Consider the following 14061-nt stretch of genomic DNA (forward strand, 5'->3'; position numbering starts at 1 on the left):
AACGTACATCGAGATATCATTTAGCTTAGCAATTGCAGATGTGAGAGCCATTTTTCCTGTCTCAAAAACTTCCAAGAAAGCTCATATATCAATTTTTCGTCTACCGCGACGTGTGTGTCTCTGTCCACCCAACAGCATGCTATTACTACGCCAGCACCTCTACTATACCATAGGAGGCGTTCAGTTTGCCACAAAGTGCTCACTGCGCCAGGAATGCAACGTCCTACGGTGTTTCGCCACCTTTCAAACTAAATTTCTCGAGCCTCCGGGGTCGGAGAACATTTTGAAAGATGTTTGCGTACTTGTGAAAAGGCACTAACTATATTTGATTTCTGCCTGATCGTAAAAATAAAAGAAAAAAAACCAAAACATTGAGATATTGAACATATATTGTTTCAAAGGTATTAGGAAGACCTGGAAAATTGGTCTTGAAAGTCCTTAAAAAGTCCTTAACTTCGGCCATGAAAAAGATGTACGAACCCTGTATATGTTGCTTTAATGTTGATGTAACAAGCCTTACACACCCGCTAGGTCTCACATGATTAAAACATTGAATATTTTTGGAAGTTCATCAAAGCAATCTCCACACCATCTAAATAATTTCAAGCCTGTGTGTACTAATTATGCTGTATGCCATTTATTTTTAAATGGGGAAGTTGAAAACTGATTTGGAGGATTAAGTGAAGATTAAGTTTATTTTTTTGATAGCAGTGATTTCCAAGATGGACATTGCTTGCTTACTCTCCTGATATGTCCCTTTTAATTGTTCATATTTTGGATGCTCTTAGGTGTTTTCAAAGCGATCTGTGCTCGTATGTGAACAGAAAAGCATGTATCCTAATCAGACGTGGTCCAGTTGCCCTCAAGGTATGCAAAACTGTATATGTTCTAACACTGTTGATTACAGTTTGAAAGTTGGTGCAATTATCATTTGGTATAGATAATGCAATTTATGTTGCTCTTTCTCCCAACCTAGTAGTCCTACAGTGCATCATTGGGTGCTATAGGATTTTTATGACTGGTTTGATTCGAAGCCTTGTACTAAACTGCTTGTGTGTTCAAAACATCCAGCTTTAACTGCTTTCATATGGAAATAAAACTCTTTCCTGGAAGGTGTCATTTTGGTGTTTTTGTCCTAAGGAGCAAGACCAATGAAGAGATGAGAGCAGGTGAATCTGTAGCATCATATACAGTCCCATATAAGTCTTGTCGCTTATCCATTTTGTTGAAACAATTTCTAATAACCTGACTTTTAATAATTCAATTGGTTTCAGAAATGGCTCATTTGAAAGCTAAGACCCTCCCAAATGATGTTGAATGTACAAAATATATTTGTTTCACTGAAAAAAGATTTTTCATTTAATGAAGACATAACTGTCAAATTTTGGCAAGACAAAAGTTTGGTCGCCTACAGAAAGCAGTGTGAAAATTGAACAAAAATGTACTTCAAATACACAAATATGTTACATAACATAGTGGTGCTGTGAGATCCAAATGTAATATTTTGTATGACTTCCATGGGCTTGAAGGACTGCATCCATGCGGTTCGGCAAGGATTCATACAATTTATTGATGAAGTCATCAGGAACATCAAAGAAAGAAGTCTTGCATACCTCCCAGACTTCATCAACATTCTTTGGTTTCGTCTTCCATGCTTTCTCTTTCATCCTACCCCAAACATGCTCAATGATGTTCATGTCTGGTGACTGGACTGGCCAGTCCTGGAGGATCTTGATGTTCTTTGCCTTGAACTTTGAGGTAGAGATTTAAATATGCGATGGAGCACCATCCTGCTGCAGAATTTGTCCCTTTTTATGGTTAGGAATGTGAGAGGCAGCTAAGATTTGTTGATATTTCAGACTATTTATGTTGCCTTCCACCCTGCAGATCTCTCACACACACCCTTACTGGATGTAACCCCAGACCATGATTTTGCCACCACCAAACTTCACTATTTTCTGAGTGAATCTCAGATCCATGCGGGCTCCAGTAGGTCTCCTGCAATATTTGCGGCGACTGTGCTGTAATTCAATGGAAGATTCATCTGAAAAATCCATCTTTTGCCACTTTTCCAGCGTCTATCAAGGCTGTGGGACTTGGCAAATGGCAGGTGTTAATTTATTTTTTAAATTAATAATGTAAAAATATTTGAGGCATTTCACGCACATGCCCCGCTCAAACAGATTAAGATGACAGCAAATTGTCATTTCCTCTCGTTACTTGTGTTTTTTGGTGTTTTGCCGCCCTCTGCTGGCGCTTGGGTGCGACTGATTTTATGCGTGTCAGCACCATGAGCATGGTGTAATTATTGACATCAACAATTGCGAGCTAGTAGTTTATTTTTTGATTGAAAATTTTGCAAATTTTATTAAAACGAAAACATTAAGAGGGGTTTTAATATAAAATTTCTATAACGTGTACTAACATTTATCTTTTAAGAACTACAAGTCTTTCTATCCATGGATCGCTTTAACAGAATGTTAGTAATGGTAATGCCATCTTGTTGATTTATTTTTATAATAAATAAATACAGTACTTATGTAGCGTACGTTGAATGTATATATCCATCTTGTGTCTTATCTTTCCATTTCAACAATAATTTACAGAAAAATATGGCATATTTTATAGATGGTTTGAATTGCGATTAATTGCGATTAATTAATTTTTAAGCTGTAATTAACTTGATTAAAAATTGTCAATTGTTTGACACACCTAGTTTTAAGATAAACATCCATTTTTGAAAAAATATATTGATATAAAGAATATATTAATATTGTTAATCCCATCTTGTTGGTTTATTGTTATAATAAACAAATACAGTAGTTATGTACAGTATGTTGACTGCATATATCCGTCTCGTGTCTGTCTTTCCATTCCAACAATAATTTACAGAAAAATATGGCATATTTTATAGATGGTTTGAATTGCGACTATTTACGATTAATTTTTAAGCTGTGATTAACTCGATTAAAAATTTTAAATGTTCGACAGCCCTAATTTGTGTACATTCAACATCATTTGGGAGGGTCTTAGCAATCATATGAGCCATTTCTGAAACCAATTGAATAATTAAAAGTCAGGTTATTAGCAATTGTGTCTACAAAATGGATAAACGACAAGACTTTTGTCAGGCACTGTATTCGAAGCCATTCCAGGCTTATAGATGTCATTTTAATTTTCATTCATTCATTTTCCATGCCGCTTTTCCTCACAAGGGTCGCGGAGGTGCTGGAGCCTATCCCAGCTAACTACGGGCAGTAGGCCATTTACTCCTAAAATTCTTTGGATTGTAGCATTTAGCTCCACCTCTTTGTGATGTTATGACCAATTTGCCAGTTTTTTTCCCCAAATGATTTAATTGTTCTTGACTGTAAAAGTATTCATGTTTACTGAAAATGAACTTCAAAAAGTCATTAACCACAGTTAATTCATGATTTAATAAGGGTGTCATTTTTTCACATGGGTAGGTAGTTTTGAATAGTTTTCTTGATGAATGAAATACACCACCATTTAACCTTTTCGGGAAGAGTAGTCACTACAGTTGACTGCCAGGTTGTTATTTCAACTCCGGTTAACTTTTTCTTTTATAATTGCTTATTTAAAGTTCAAAATCTTCTAAAATCCCCCTGTCGATATCTGATTTAGGACTCTATGTTCCTGGGGTCCTCCAGGATGTCAATAGTTTTTCCTGAATTGTCCAATTGGGGGCGCCACTTAGTGTCTTCAATGGCCTCCAGAAGAGCCTTCAGCTCAACCTCCAACTTGCCCACCGTGTCCTCCACTTTCTGCAAAATACAGAGGGTATGTTTTTGTGCCTGGAGACTAAATAATACATTAATAAGATGTAATATGAATAATGGAATCATCATTCATACATTATACATTTTTTGATTCGTATAAATAATACAGTTGCCAAAGCATTTAGTTAAGGAAGGTCAGATGAACTCAGTCTGGATGAGTTTTTAACAATAGGAGAAAATGTGATGATCCTCACTCTTCGGAAGAAGAAAAAAAAATCACCTTTTCCACAACATCCAAGCGGTTATGAAGATTTGTGTGTTCTTGACATGCACTTGAAGGCACGGCTCGAGGCGACCTCTTGGAATCCACCGCTGTAAACAAAATAGAATTGAAGCGGTTTGTTTTTGTTTGAAATTAATATCCATTTCTGATCTGGAAAGCAAAAAATCTTAATCTGAACAGCTCTTTTCTAATGCCATACTGTAGCTACCATAGGACTTGGATGCAAAATTTGCCACATTCTGGCACTTCAATGTTGGTAATGACAATAAAGCTTGATCCACTTGGAGACACTACCTCCTCACCTGATGCTCCACATCTCAAATTTTAGCTGTACAGATATTTTTCCCTTTCAGCATTACTTAGGCAGAGATTCACACTCATTGTTTAGGCAGCATTAACCCTGCGCTCGCCCCCCTGGTGGTTGGCTGACGTAAAACTGCCTGATTAAATGTAAAGCAGAGCCACCATTTTAAATAAAATGATCGCCAACGATTAGGTTGTAGTGACGGGATAAACAGTTGTGGGAACGAATCCATTCCGGTTCGATCAGTGAAAAGACTTTTTCAAACGAGTCGTTCGCCCCCTCACCCCTACACACCACCAAATGAATTGTTTGGTTAGTTAACGGGAGGTGACGTTGCTGAACAAATCACTAAAGTCCGCTTGGCAACTTAACTGAATGTGAAGTGACATTGCTTGTTACCCCTTACCCCCCTGCATACAGGTTCCTCACTGGCCACTCATCGTAGATTCAGAAGTGAGTGTCACTGAGTGACAGACGCTATTATTCTGTTTTCACTCCCTCGTCCCCCCATGTGCAGCAATTTTGGTCAGGACCGAGTAAGTGACATAACTCAGTCTTGCCCCCTGCCTACACACTGGCTGCTTATTGGCCACATGTGGAAGTGAGTGACAGACGCTCGGATCCTGTTCCCGCTCCGTCCCTTGCCTGCGACGAGGCTGGTGTCTGATTGGTCGCGGAGGTGATTAGTTCGGTCTAGTTTCTCCAAACAAATCATTCAAAAAGAACGAATCGTTCGCGACCGACTCAACACTATAAGGTTCAGTGGTGTTACCAGGATGCCAGGTGTGGGTGGGCATTAGTCTTACCTGGGGGGGAAAAAAATAAATAAATAAAGCTACAATGCTCAAGTAGGTCGAAATCCAGCGTAGGGCATGTTTTGTTTTCTCCTTGAGATAACTGTTGTTGCGATGTGGTCTAAACAAATTTTATTTTATCAATTTTATTTGACTTAGAACACATCCATAACTGAACAGTATGGACATGCAGGTGACAATGTTTTTTTAGGTAACCTATTGTGGTTCCTCGGTTATATTATTATTTTTATAGTTATTGTTTGTTCCACAGCCCCTTTGAGCTCAATTTGACCCCTTTAGAATGCTTCAAAATGCACCAAAATCGGCAGGCAGGTCAAGACAGGTGCAATCTTTTATACCGTGTAAAGACAAATTCCAAATACACTATGTAGCGCCCCCTAGCAGTCATTCTTTGTCCTGCCGATGCTTTGAGCCCTACTTTGACCCCCTCAGAATGCTTCAACTCACCAAACTCAACAGCCAGGTGAACACTGGTGAAAACTTTGATAAAATGTAAAAAAAAAAAAAAAGTATATATATATATATATATATATTTATATATTAGGGCTTTCAAACGATTAAAATTTTTAATCGAGTTAATTACAGCTTAAAAATTAATCGCAATTCAAACCATCTATAAAATATGCCATATTTTTCTATAAATTATATATATATATTCTGTAAAATAAATTGTTGGAATGGAAAGATAAGACACAAGATGGATATATACATTCAACATACGGTACATAAGGACTGTAGTGGGCATTTCACTCTACTGTCATTTAAATCTCTCTATGCTGTCCTCACTCCGAAGCGTCTACTTTTTCCAAAGCTAGACAGCTAGTGAACGATGCCTTAATAATCAGACTTCTTCCTTTTTCATCTGATTTATAAATAAAATGGCCTCAACCCATTGTCCTCTTTAGACCGTCGTAAAACTACAAAAAAAAAAAGTACACAAGCATTGCATTAGCAACAACGTTAGCTTAGCACGCTATACATGTTCACTAAACATAAAAAAAAAAAAAGCGTCTCATACAAAAAATATAGCATTTTGCTTACTAACATAATATGTACATTCTTTACAACAACCATACTTACGGACAAATCTTGACAAACATTACAACGTAGGCGTCAGCCCGAGACGTCGTGCAGCCATATTGAACTGGCAAGAAAACAATAAACCATGTCGCAAAGCGACCACAAGAGTTCGCTGTTAGACAGCACAAAAAGCCTTGCTGTAAAACTTACCAAAAGGCAGAATACTGTCTGAGCGGGACATGTGCGTTAATTGCGTCAAATATTTTAACGTGATTAATTAAAAAAAATTTGACAGCCGTAATATATATGTATATATATATGCGTAAATGTGTGTAGTGCCCCCTAGGAACAAAACCAACATTCCATTTTTATTTATTTTTTTAAGGTGAAAGAGGCGGTAACGTCGCAAAAGTTACAACTTGGAACACGCCGTTAGTACTACATCCAGTTTTATTTGGGTGAGCAGAGCGTGTCAGTGGGTGGGCACTTCCAGCCTGATTCAGGTTGATTTAATTGTGGCTTGTGAAATCACGATTAAAATGTGATAAATTACGCAGCCCAAATGTGAGCATATCTTTTTGGCTGTTGTAACAAAATGTGCTGTTGGACGTCCAGTTAGCTAACAAAAACAACACTTCCCCAAACCACAGCTGTGCTCCTACATTAGCGTGCTTGTTGGATCAGCACGCACACAAGTGAAAAAAATACCACTGAAAGCAATGTGCTGATATTCAAGATGAACTCACCCACTGTGTTTATTTTGCAAGAACTTTGATGTGTAGTGTTCCTTTTTTTTTTTTTTTTTTTTTTAAAGAAGATATCCTCATTGTTGCAAAATAGCTGACGGGGTGCTCTGTTATAAGTCAGCTGTTTTTAAAGATGGATTTAGTGAGATTTCCCGTGCTGAGTCAAAATAAGGAGGCTCTCGGATGGAGGTGCGCGTCTCGCATCGAGCCTGTCGTCCTCCTAAGACTTTGGCTGGTGCTTGAGCCAACAGTCCGACGAGTGGTGGCCATGATTCTTGCGTCATCAAGCTGTTAAGGCTAAATCCTGAGTTATGCTCCTGCGTTGCGGTGACGGCGAAGCGACTACGGCGTCAATGAGCATTCAATAGTTCTGCGGTGAGGGAATGCGTTGCTCTGTAATTCTCCACCAAGCCACTAGAGGGATGTGGCATTACGTTTGTACGGTTTTGGGACATGCTTGTTGACTTCCTCTAGTCTAGTTTAACGGAGAAAAAATAAACAATGCAAGATGGAACGCTTGAATGTAAATCTTCAACTCATCAACATTGAATAAATGTTGATCATACAAATGTTGAGACGCAGAAGACGTTTCGAGGCAGTCTGGCCGACTTTTGATGCCGCAAAGAGTTCTAGCCTTGGGTGGAAACCAACAAGCTGTGGCGGCTAGCTTCAAACTGGCGTCGAGTACTGCGTCCAGCGTTTTGTCCGAGGTCTGCAAAGCCCTCCAGCCTGATTTGCGTTTGAAGCCTTGATGGTAACGTTATCATAAAGCACTGAGGCACTCTCAATCAGTGATGATGTATCTGAGTTTGAACTGTCTGTTTTGAAAAATTAAACGTCAAAACAACTCTTTTGACACCAAACTTGTGCTTTATTCTTCATATACTTGAAGTGTGACACGTGTATAAGTCACAGACTCACAGCAAACATATGTACACAATAAATGATGAAGTGCACCAACCAAAAATACGACATAAAGTGATAAAAAGCTGGCAGTTTTTGGCTGACTGGGTTACCGCTTCGTGTGGCTGTTCGATTCCGAACACACACACACTTGTCTCGGTGGTCTTTCCATTTTTTTTTTTTTTAATTCAATCGCTGGCTGACCTCCAGCCCCGTATTTTCAGCAATCTCCTCCCACGAATTGCTTGACATTTGGCAATCTTCATAATGTCTTGACGAGACATTGTAGAAGTTGTTGTACTTGCTCTTCGTTTATACTCTCGTCGGCTTGGTCCATTTTTGCGTGTATCAACATAATGTTTGATAATGGCGGTGATTTCGCGCTGAACCGGAAATAACAGTCTGAGCGGATCGATCGCAGTCCATTTCCGCCACGTCATATGCGTCGACGTTATGCTAGGGTTAGAAAATTCAGTAGGAGCACGTCAGGCTACGGTGCAGGGTCGTAAATAGGGTCTTCCTTGACGGCTCAGGGCTGACGCGGAAGCATAACTCGGCCTTTAAGCCATTGGCGTAGTCACTTGTCACTCAAACATGTCTGACCAATAGCGAAGTGCAACATTTGCGTCAAAATGATTCAGTCACAAAAAAGGTAGTTCCAAACTTTTTCCTCTTCAATCAAAGTTCAAAAAGTAGTTATTTTGCACTTAAAAAAGGTGACATTTAAAAAAAAAAAAAATTGGGGGTGGCATTTTATTTTTGCAAATGTTTTTTTTCTTTGATTGAATTTTTATAAAAATTTTTTTTTTTTTTTTTTTTTTTTTTTTGATTGAAGCAACTTTTTTTTAGACTGAATGATTTAGACAAAAAAGTCCTACCCATAATATGGCCCAAACACAAAAAGGGATTGCTTCAATCAAGGACAAACTTTTCAATGAAAAAATATGTGTTCAAATTCAAATTTTTGAGTCCAGAATATTTTTTCGCATTCAAAAACTTTTTTTCTGTGATTGAAATTTTTCCCTTTTTGATTGAAGTGATTTTTCTTATGAATTATTTTTTTTTGTTTGAAGCAACTTTTTTTTTTTTTTTTTTTGGATTGAATAATAAAGACACAAATGTCCTAGCCAAAATGTGGCCCAAACGCAAACCAACATTACTTCTATGAAAAAAGTTGTTTGAATAAAAAAAAGCTTAAAAAAAAAAAAAAAAAAAAAAAAAAATCAAAGAGAATTTGGGGTTTTTTTTGTTTGTTTTTAATTTATTTTTGCATTCAAAAACTTTTTTTTTTTTAATTGAGGTGACTTTGTGACTTTTTTTTTTATTGAACATATATATTTTGATTGAAGCGACTTTTTTTTTTTTTCCCCATATATAATAATAGACACAAATCTACCTCCATATCTGTGTAGGCTTCTGCCTGCAGGTACAAAGGAGCTCAGTCAACTGTCATATTGAAAGGATGTGTCAAAGCAGCAGTTTGAGTTAGTGCACCACATACTGTAAACGGTACTCTGCTAAAAGGCTGGCGAACATAACTACTTATTAATGAAAGCTCAAAACCCAATTTGGCAATGAGTATCCCCTTAATGACAACTCATAGTCCAGGTTTAGGCTTAGTTAGAATTTGTCAGTAATGGATATACGTACAGTATACAGTCATTTGATTATGAATTGAGCATAATGTTATGATTGTCTAGTGGTTCTTAGGTAAAATTATGTGTTAGCTCCATAAACTAACCCACTTTCTGTCCCATGATGTAGCATACATGCTGCATGTTTTCCTACATAGGCTACACCCAACCATTCTTTCGTTCGTAGAATGAAGTCACCGTAATGCACACTCAAAACACATGAAGTAGTTTCCAATTGTACTATTTGCTATTTGGTTAGAAACAAATACAGTATGTATGTGTACACTATACAAGAAAGGAAGGATTTTTTACTTTAGTGAAACTACAGCTGCAGTGAATTACAACCATATGTGCTTTAATACATGCAGACTTGTGTGAAAGTACATTCATGATGTTATTCAGCCTCATTCTTCACATACGTCTCCGTAAGAATCGCAAATCTCACACCAATCTGTATATATTCACAAAATTACTTCCACCTCCTGACAACACTGCCACCTCTCCTCCGCAAGCTCCTTTTCTTACCTGCCACAGTGTAGCCAATCAAGAGGAGGATGAGTCCAATTCTGGTTGAGGTGTGGATCATGGTGGGGTTTTTGTTGTTGTTGTTTTTTTTTTTAAAGAAGAGCGCAAACAATTATTTTTCGGAGGAATTCTTCCTTTACGGTCTCTGCAGTCTTTCCTCCAATGTGGTTGTACCCTGTTTCCTAATGAAAACATGGAATGCCGAGCAGAAAGCTCAGTATCTGGGAAGGGGTGGGATGTTTGTACTGGGGAGGGGACTGACATCTTAGTCTAACTAAACATGAATAGACTTTTAAAGAGAGGGCCTCAACTCAACTTTATTTCACTCAGAATTCATTCCCAGTTTATCAGTCATACAGTGTGGGTTTGGTGCAATTGTGGTTGCGAGTCTTATACCAAGTTGGTATCTCAGTCAACTCCATGTGTCATTTCATGTTTTATTTTTAAAGTCGTGTGGCTTGATAAAAACAAGAGAATTAAATCTCATGTCCAGTGTTGTCACTAACGCGTTACTAAATAACAAGTTACTAGGGTTGTTCCGATCATGTTTTTTTGCTCCCGATCCGATCCCGATCGTTTTAGTTTGAGTATCTGCCGATCCCGATATTTCCCGATCCGATTGCTTTTTTTTGCTCCCGATTCAATTCCAATCATTCCCGATAATTTTTCCCGATCATATACATTTTGGCAATGCATTAAGAAAAAAATGAATAAAATTCGGACGAATATATACATTCAACATACAGTACATAAGTACTGTGTTTTTTTTATTATGACAATAAATCCTCAAGATGGCTTTTACATTATTAACATTCTTTCTGTGAGAGGGATCCACGGATAGAAAGACTTGTGACTTTGCATATTGTGACTAAATATTGCCATCCAGTGTATTTGTTGAGCTTTCAGTAAATGATATTGTAGCCATGCCCAAATGCGTGATGGGAAGTGGAACCATGACTGTGCGTAGTGCTACCAATTGATATATCTTCTCTGCGTTGGGAAATAACATAAGGTGTTAAGAAAAAGATCAATTGCTACCAATTGCTCCCCACATTGCTTCCCATGATATTTCTAATTGTAGGGAGAGGGATTGTAAGGCTTTAGCCAATTAAAAAAAAGGCTCCAAAGGCTGCCAAAATTCACTCTACTCATTTTACGCTGCCTTTTATCTCTCTATATAGGTAAAACGGCGCAATTACAGATTGGGTGCGACAATGCGTGAGTGGGTCGTGCAGCGCATGCATTAATTGCGTTAAATATTTTAACATGATACATTTTTTAAAAAACTAAATACCGCCGTTATCGGGATAAATTTGATAACCCTACCTTAAACCTAAACTAAAGACTCTGGATGAGTGTAACATATTATGTCTGTAACGTTAAATACAATGAGCAAACTATTTAATTTCAAAAAAATATATATATATATTATATAAAATATATATTAAAAAAAGGCATGGCCGATATTTTTTTGCCGATTCCGATACTTTGAAAATGACGTGATCGGACCTGATTGATCGGGAAGTTACTGTAATCTGATTACACTCTTTCAGTAACGAGCAATCTTAACGCGTTAATTTTTCCAAACCAGTAATCTGATCAAAGTTAGTTTCCTTAGTTACTGTGCGTTACTATTTCGTTATTGCCTCATAATGTATGTAGAATGAAGAATGTTGTAGTCATGTACGAAGAGCATTTTGAATAGAAAATGTTAGAAAAGTTCGCACTCCGTGTTCGTTTGCATGGTAACCACTCACAGTCACTTCCTGTTTTGGTCTCAAGTCACACGCACTATGTGTTTTGGGACTGAGAAAGGCGTGGGCTAGCGTGGGTGCACATTTGAGCCGAGTGCAGCCACCTGTTGAGATGTGTGAGGTAGTGTTGATCTGTGTGCATCCATTAATGAACATATTTTTCCTTCATTCTGGAGGGTTGCAGCGATAGGTTGGAAGTGCTACAGTCCCTGACAAAGTCTTGTCGCTTATCCAGTTTGTAGAAACGATTGCTAACAAACTGACTTTTAGTTATTCAATTGGTTTCAGAAATGGCTTATATGAAAGCTAAGACCCTCCCAAATGATGTTGAATGTACAAAAATATATTAGTTTCACTGAAAAAAGATTTATCATTTAATGAAGACATAACGGTCAAATTTTGGCAAGACAAAAGTTTTGTCGCCTACAGAAAGTAGTGTGAAAATTGAACAAAAAATGTACTTCAAATACAAAAATATGTTACAAAACATAAGCGAATTAAGTAGTGGTGCTGTGAGATCCAAATGTAATATTTTGTATGACTTCCATGGGCTTGAAGGACTGCATCCATGCGGTTCGGCAAGGATTCATACAATTTATTGATGAGGTCATCAGGAACATCAAAGAAAGCAGTATTGCATTCCTCCCAGAGTTCTTGTGTTTCGTCTTCCATGCTCATGCTCAATGATGTTCATGTCTGGTGACTGGGCTGGCCAGTCCTGGAGGATCTTGATCTTCTTTGCCTTGAGGAACTTTGAGGTAGAGATTGAAGTATGCGATGGAGCACCATCCTGCTGCAGAGTTTGTCCCTATTTATGTTTCCTTCCACCCTGCAGATCTCTCGCACACCCCCATACTGGATGTAACCACAGCCCATGATTTTTCCACCACCAAACTTCACTGTTTTCTGAGTGAGTCTCGGATCCACGCGGGCTCCATTAGGTCTCCTGCAATATTTGCGGCAACTGGGGTGTAATTCAATGGAAGATTCATCTGAAAAATCCACCTTTTGCCACTTTTCCAGCATCCATCCTTTTGACAGGCTGTGGGCCTTCGCAAATGCCACACAGTTTTTTAATTGTCTGCACCCTGAGAGATAAATAGTCTGAAATATCAACAAATCTTAGCTGCGTCTTACATTCCTAACCATAAAAAGGGACAAATTCTGCAGCAGGATGGTGCACCATCACATACTTCAATCTCTACCCCAAAGTTCCTCAAGGCAAAGAAGATCAAGATCCTCCAGGACTGGGCAGCCCATTCACCAGACATGAACAGGATGAAAGAGGAAGCATGGAAGACGAAACCCAAGAATGTTGATGAACTCTGGGAGCCATGCAAGACTGCTTTCTTTGATGTTCCTGATGACTTCATCAATAAATTGTATGAATCCTTGCCGAACCGCATGGATGCAGTCCTTCGAGCCCATGGAAGTCATACAAAATATTAAATTCGGATCTCACAGCACCACTACTTAATTCGCTTATGTTTTGTAACATATTTTTTAGGGCTGTCAAAATTATCGCGTTATGGGGCGGTAATTAATTTTTTTAATTAATTGCGTTAAAATATTTGACGCAATTAATGCACATGCCCCGCTCAAACAGATTAAAATGACAGTACAGTGTAATGTCTGCTTGTTACTTACTTGTTTTTTGGTGTTTGGCGCCCTCTGCTGGCGCTTGGGTCCAACTGATTTTATGGGTTAGTACCATGAGTGAGCATGGTGTAATTATTGACATCAACCATGGCGAGCTACTAGTTTATTTTTTGATTGAAAATTTTACAAATTTTAATAAAACGAAATCATTAAGAGCGGTTTTAATATAAAATTTCTGTAACTTGTACTAACATTTATCTTTTAAGAACTACAAGTCTTTCCATCCATGGATCGCTTTAAGAGAATGTTAATGTTATTGCCATCTTGTGGATTTATTGTTATAATAAACAAATACAGTACTTATGTACAGTATGTTGAATGTATATATCCGTCTTGTGTCTTTCCATTCCAACAATAATTTACAGAAAAATATGGCATATTTTATAGATGGTTTGAATTGCGATTAATTACGATTCATTAATTTTTAATCTGTAATTAACTCGATTAAAAATTTTAATCGTTTGACAGCCCTAATATTTTTGTATTTGAAGTACATTTTTGTTCAATTTTCACACTACTATCTGTAGGCGACAAAATGTTTGTCTTGCCAAAATTGACCTTTATGTCTTCATTAAATAATAAATCTTTTTTCAGTGAAATAAATATATTTTTGTACATACAACATCATTTGGGAGGGTCTTAGCTTTCATATGAGCCATTTCTGAAACCAACTGAATA

The 14061-nt window shown here is 37.7% G+C and overlaps 1 protein-coding gene across 2 annotated transcripts; it reads right to left on the reverse strand.

The window, feature by feature from the left end:
• Positions 1-1248: 1248 nt before the first annotated feature.
• On the reverse strand, positions 1249-10161 carry LOC130923011 (placenta-specific protein 9-like). Of its 2 annotated transcripts, none has more exons than XM_057848371.1 (3): positions 9971-10161; positions 4021-4112; positions 1249-3785 (listed from the first exon to the last, which is right to left on the reverse strand). In XM_057848371.1, exons 1-3 carry the CDS (start codon positions 10029-10031, stop codon positions 3642-3644), a joined length of 297 nt encoding a protein of 98 aa, XP_057704354.1. In that variant the 5' UTR covers positions 10032-10161; the 3' UTR covers positions 1249-3641. The 2 variants fall into 2 exon arrangements, with proteins under 2 accessions (XP_057704354.1, XP_057704355.1); XM_057848372.1 differs by lacking the exon at positions 9971-10161 and adding an exon at positions 4734-5413.
• Between the last annotated feature and the right edge of the window lie 3900 nt (positions 10162-14061).

This window comes from Corythoichthys intestinalis, chromosome 10 (genome assembly GCF_030265065.1).
Source record: "Corythoichthys intestinalis isolate RoL2023-P3 chromosome 10, ASM3026506v1, whole genome shotgun sequence".
In the NCBI taxonomy this organism is placed as follows: domain Eukaryota; kingdom Metazoa; phylum Chordata; class Actinopteri; order Syngnathiformes; family Syngnathidae; genus Corythoichthys; species Corythoichthys intestinalis.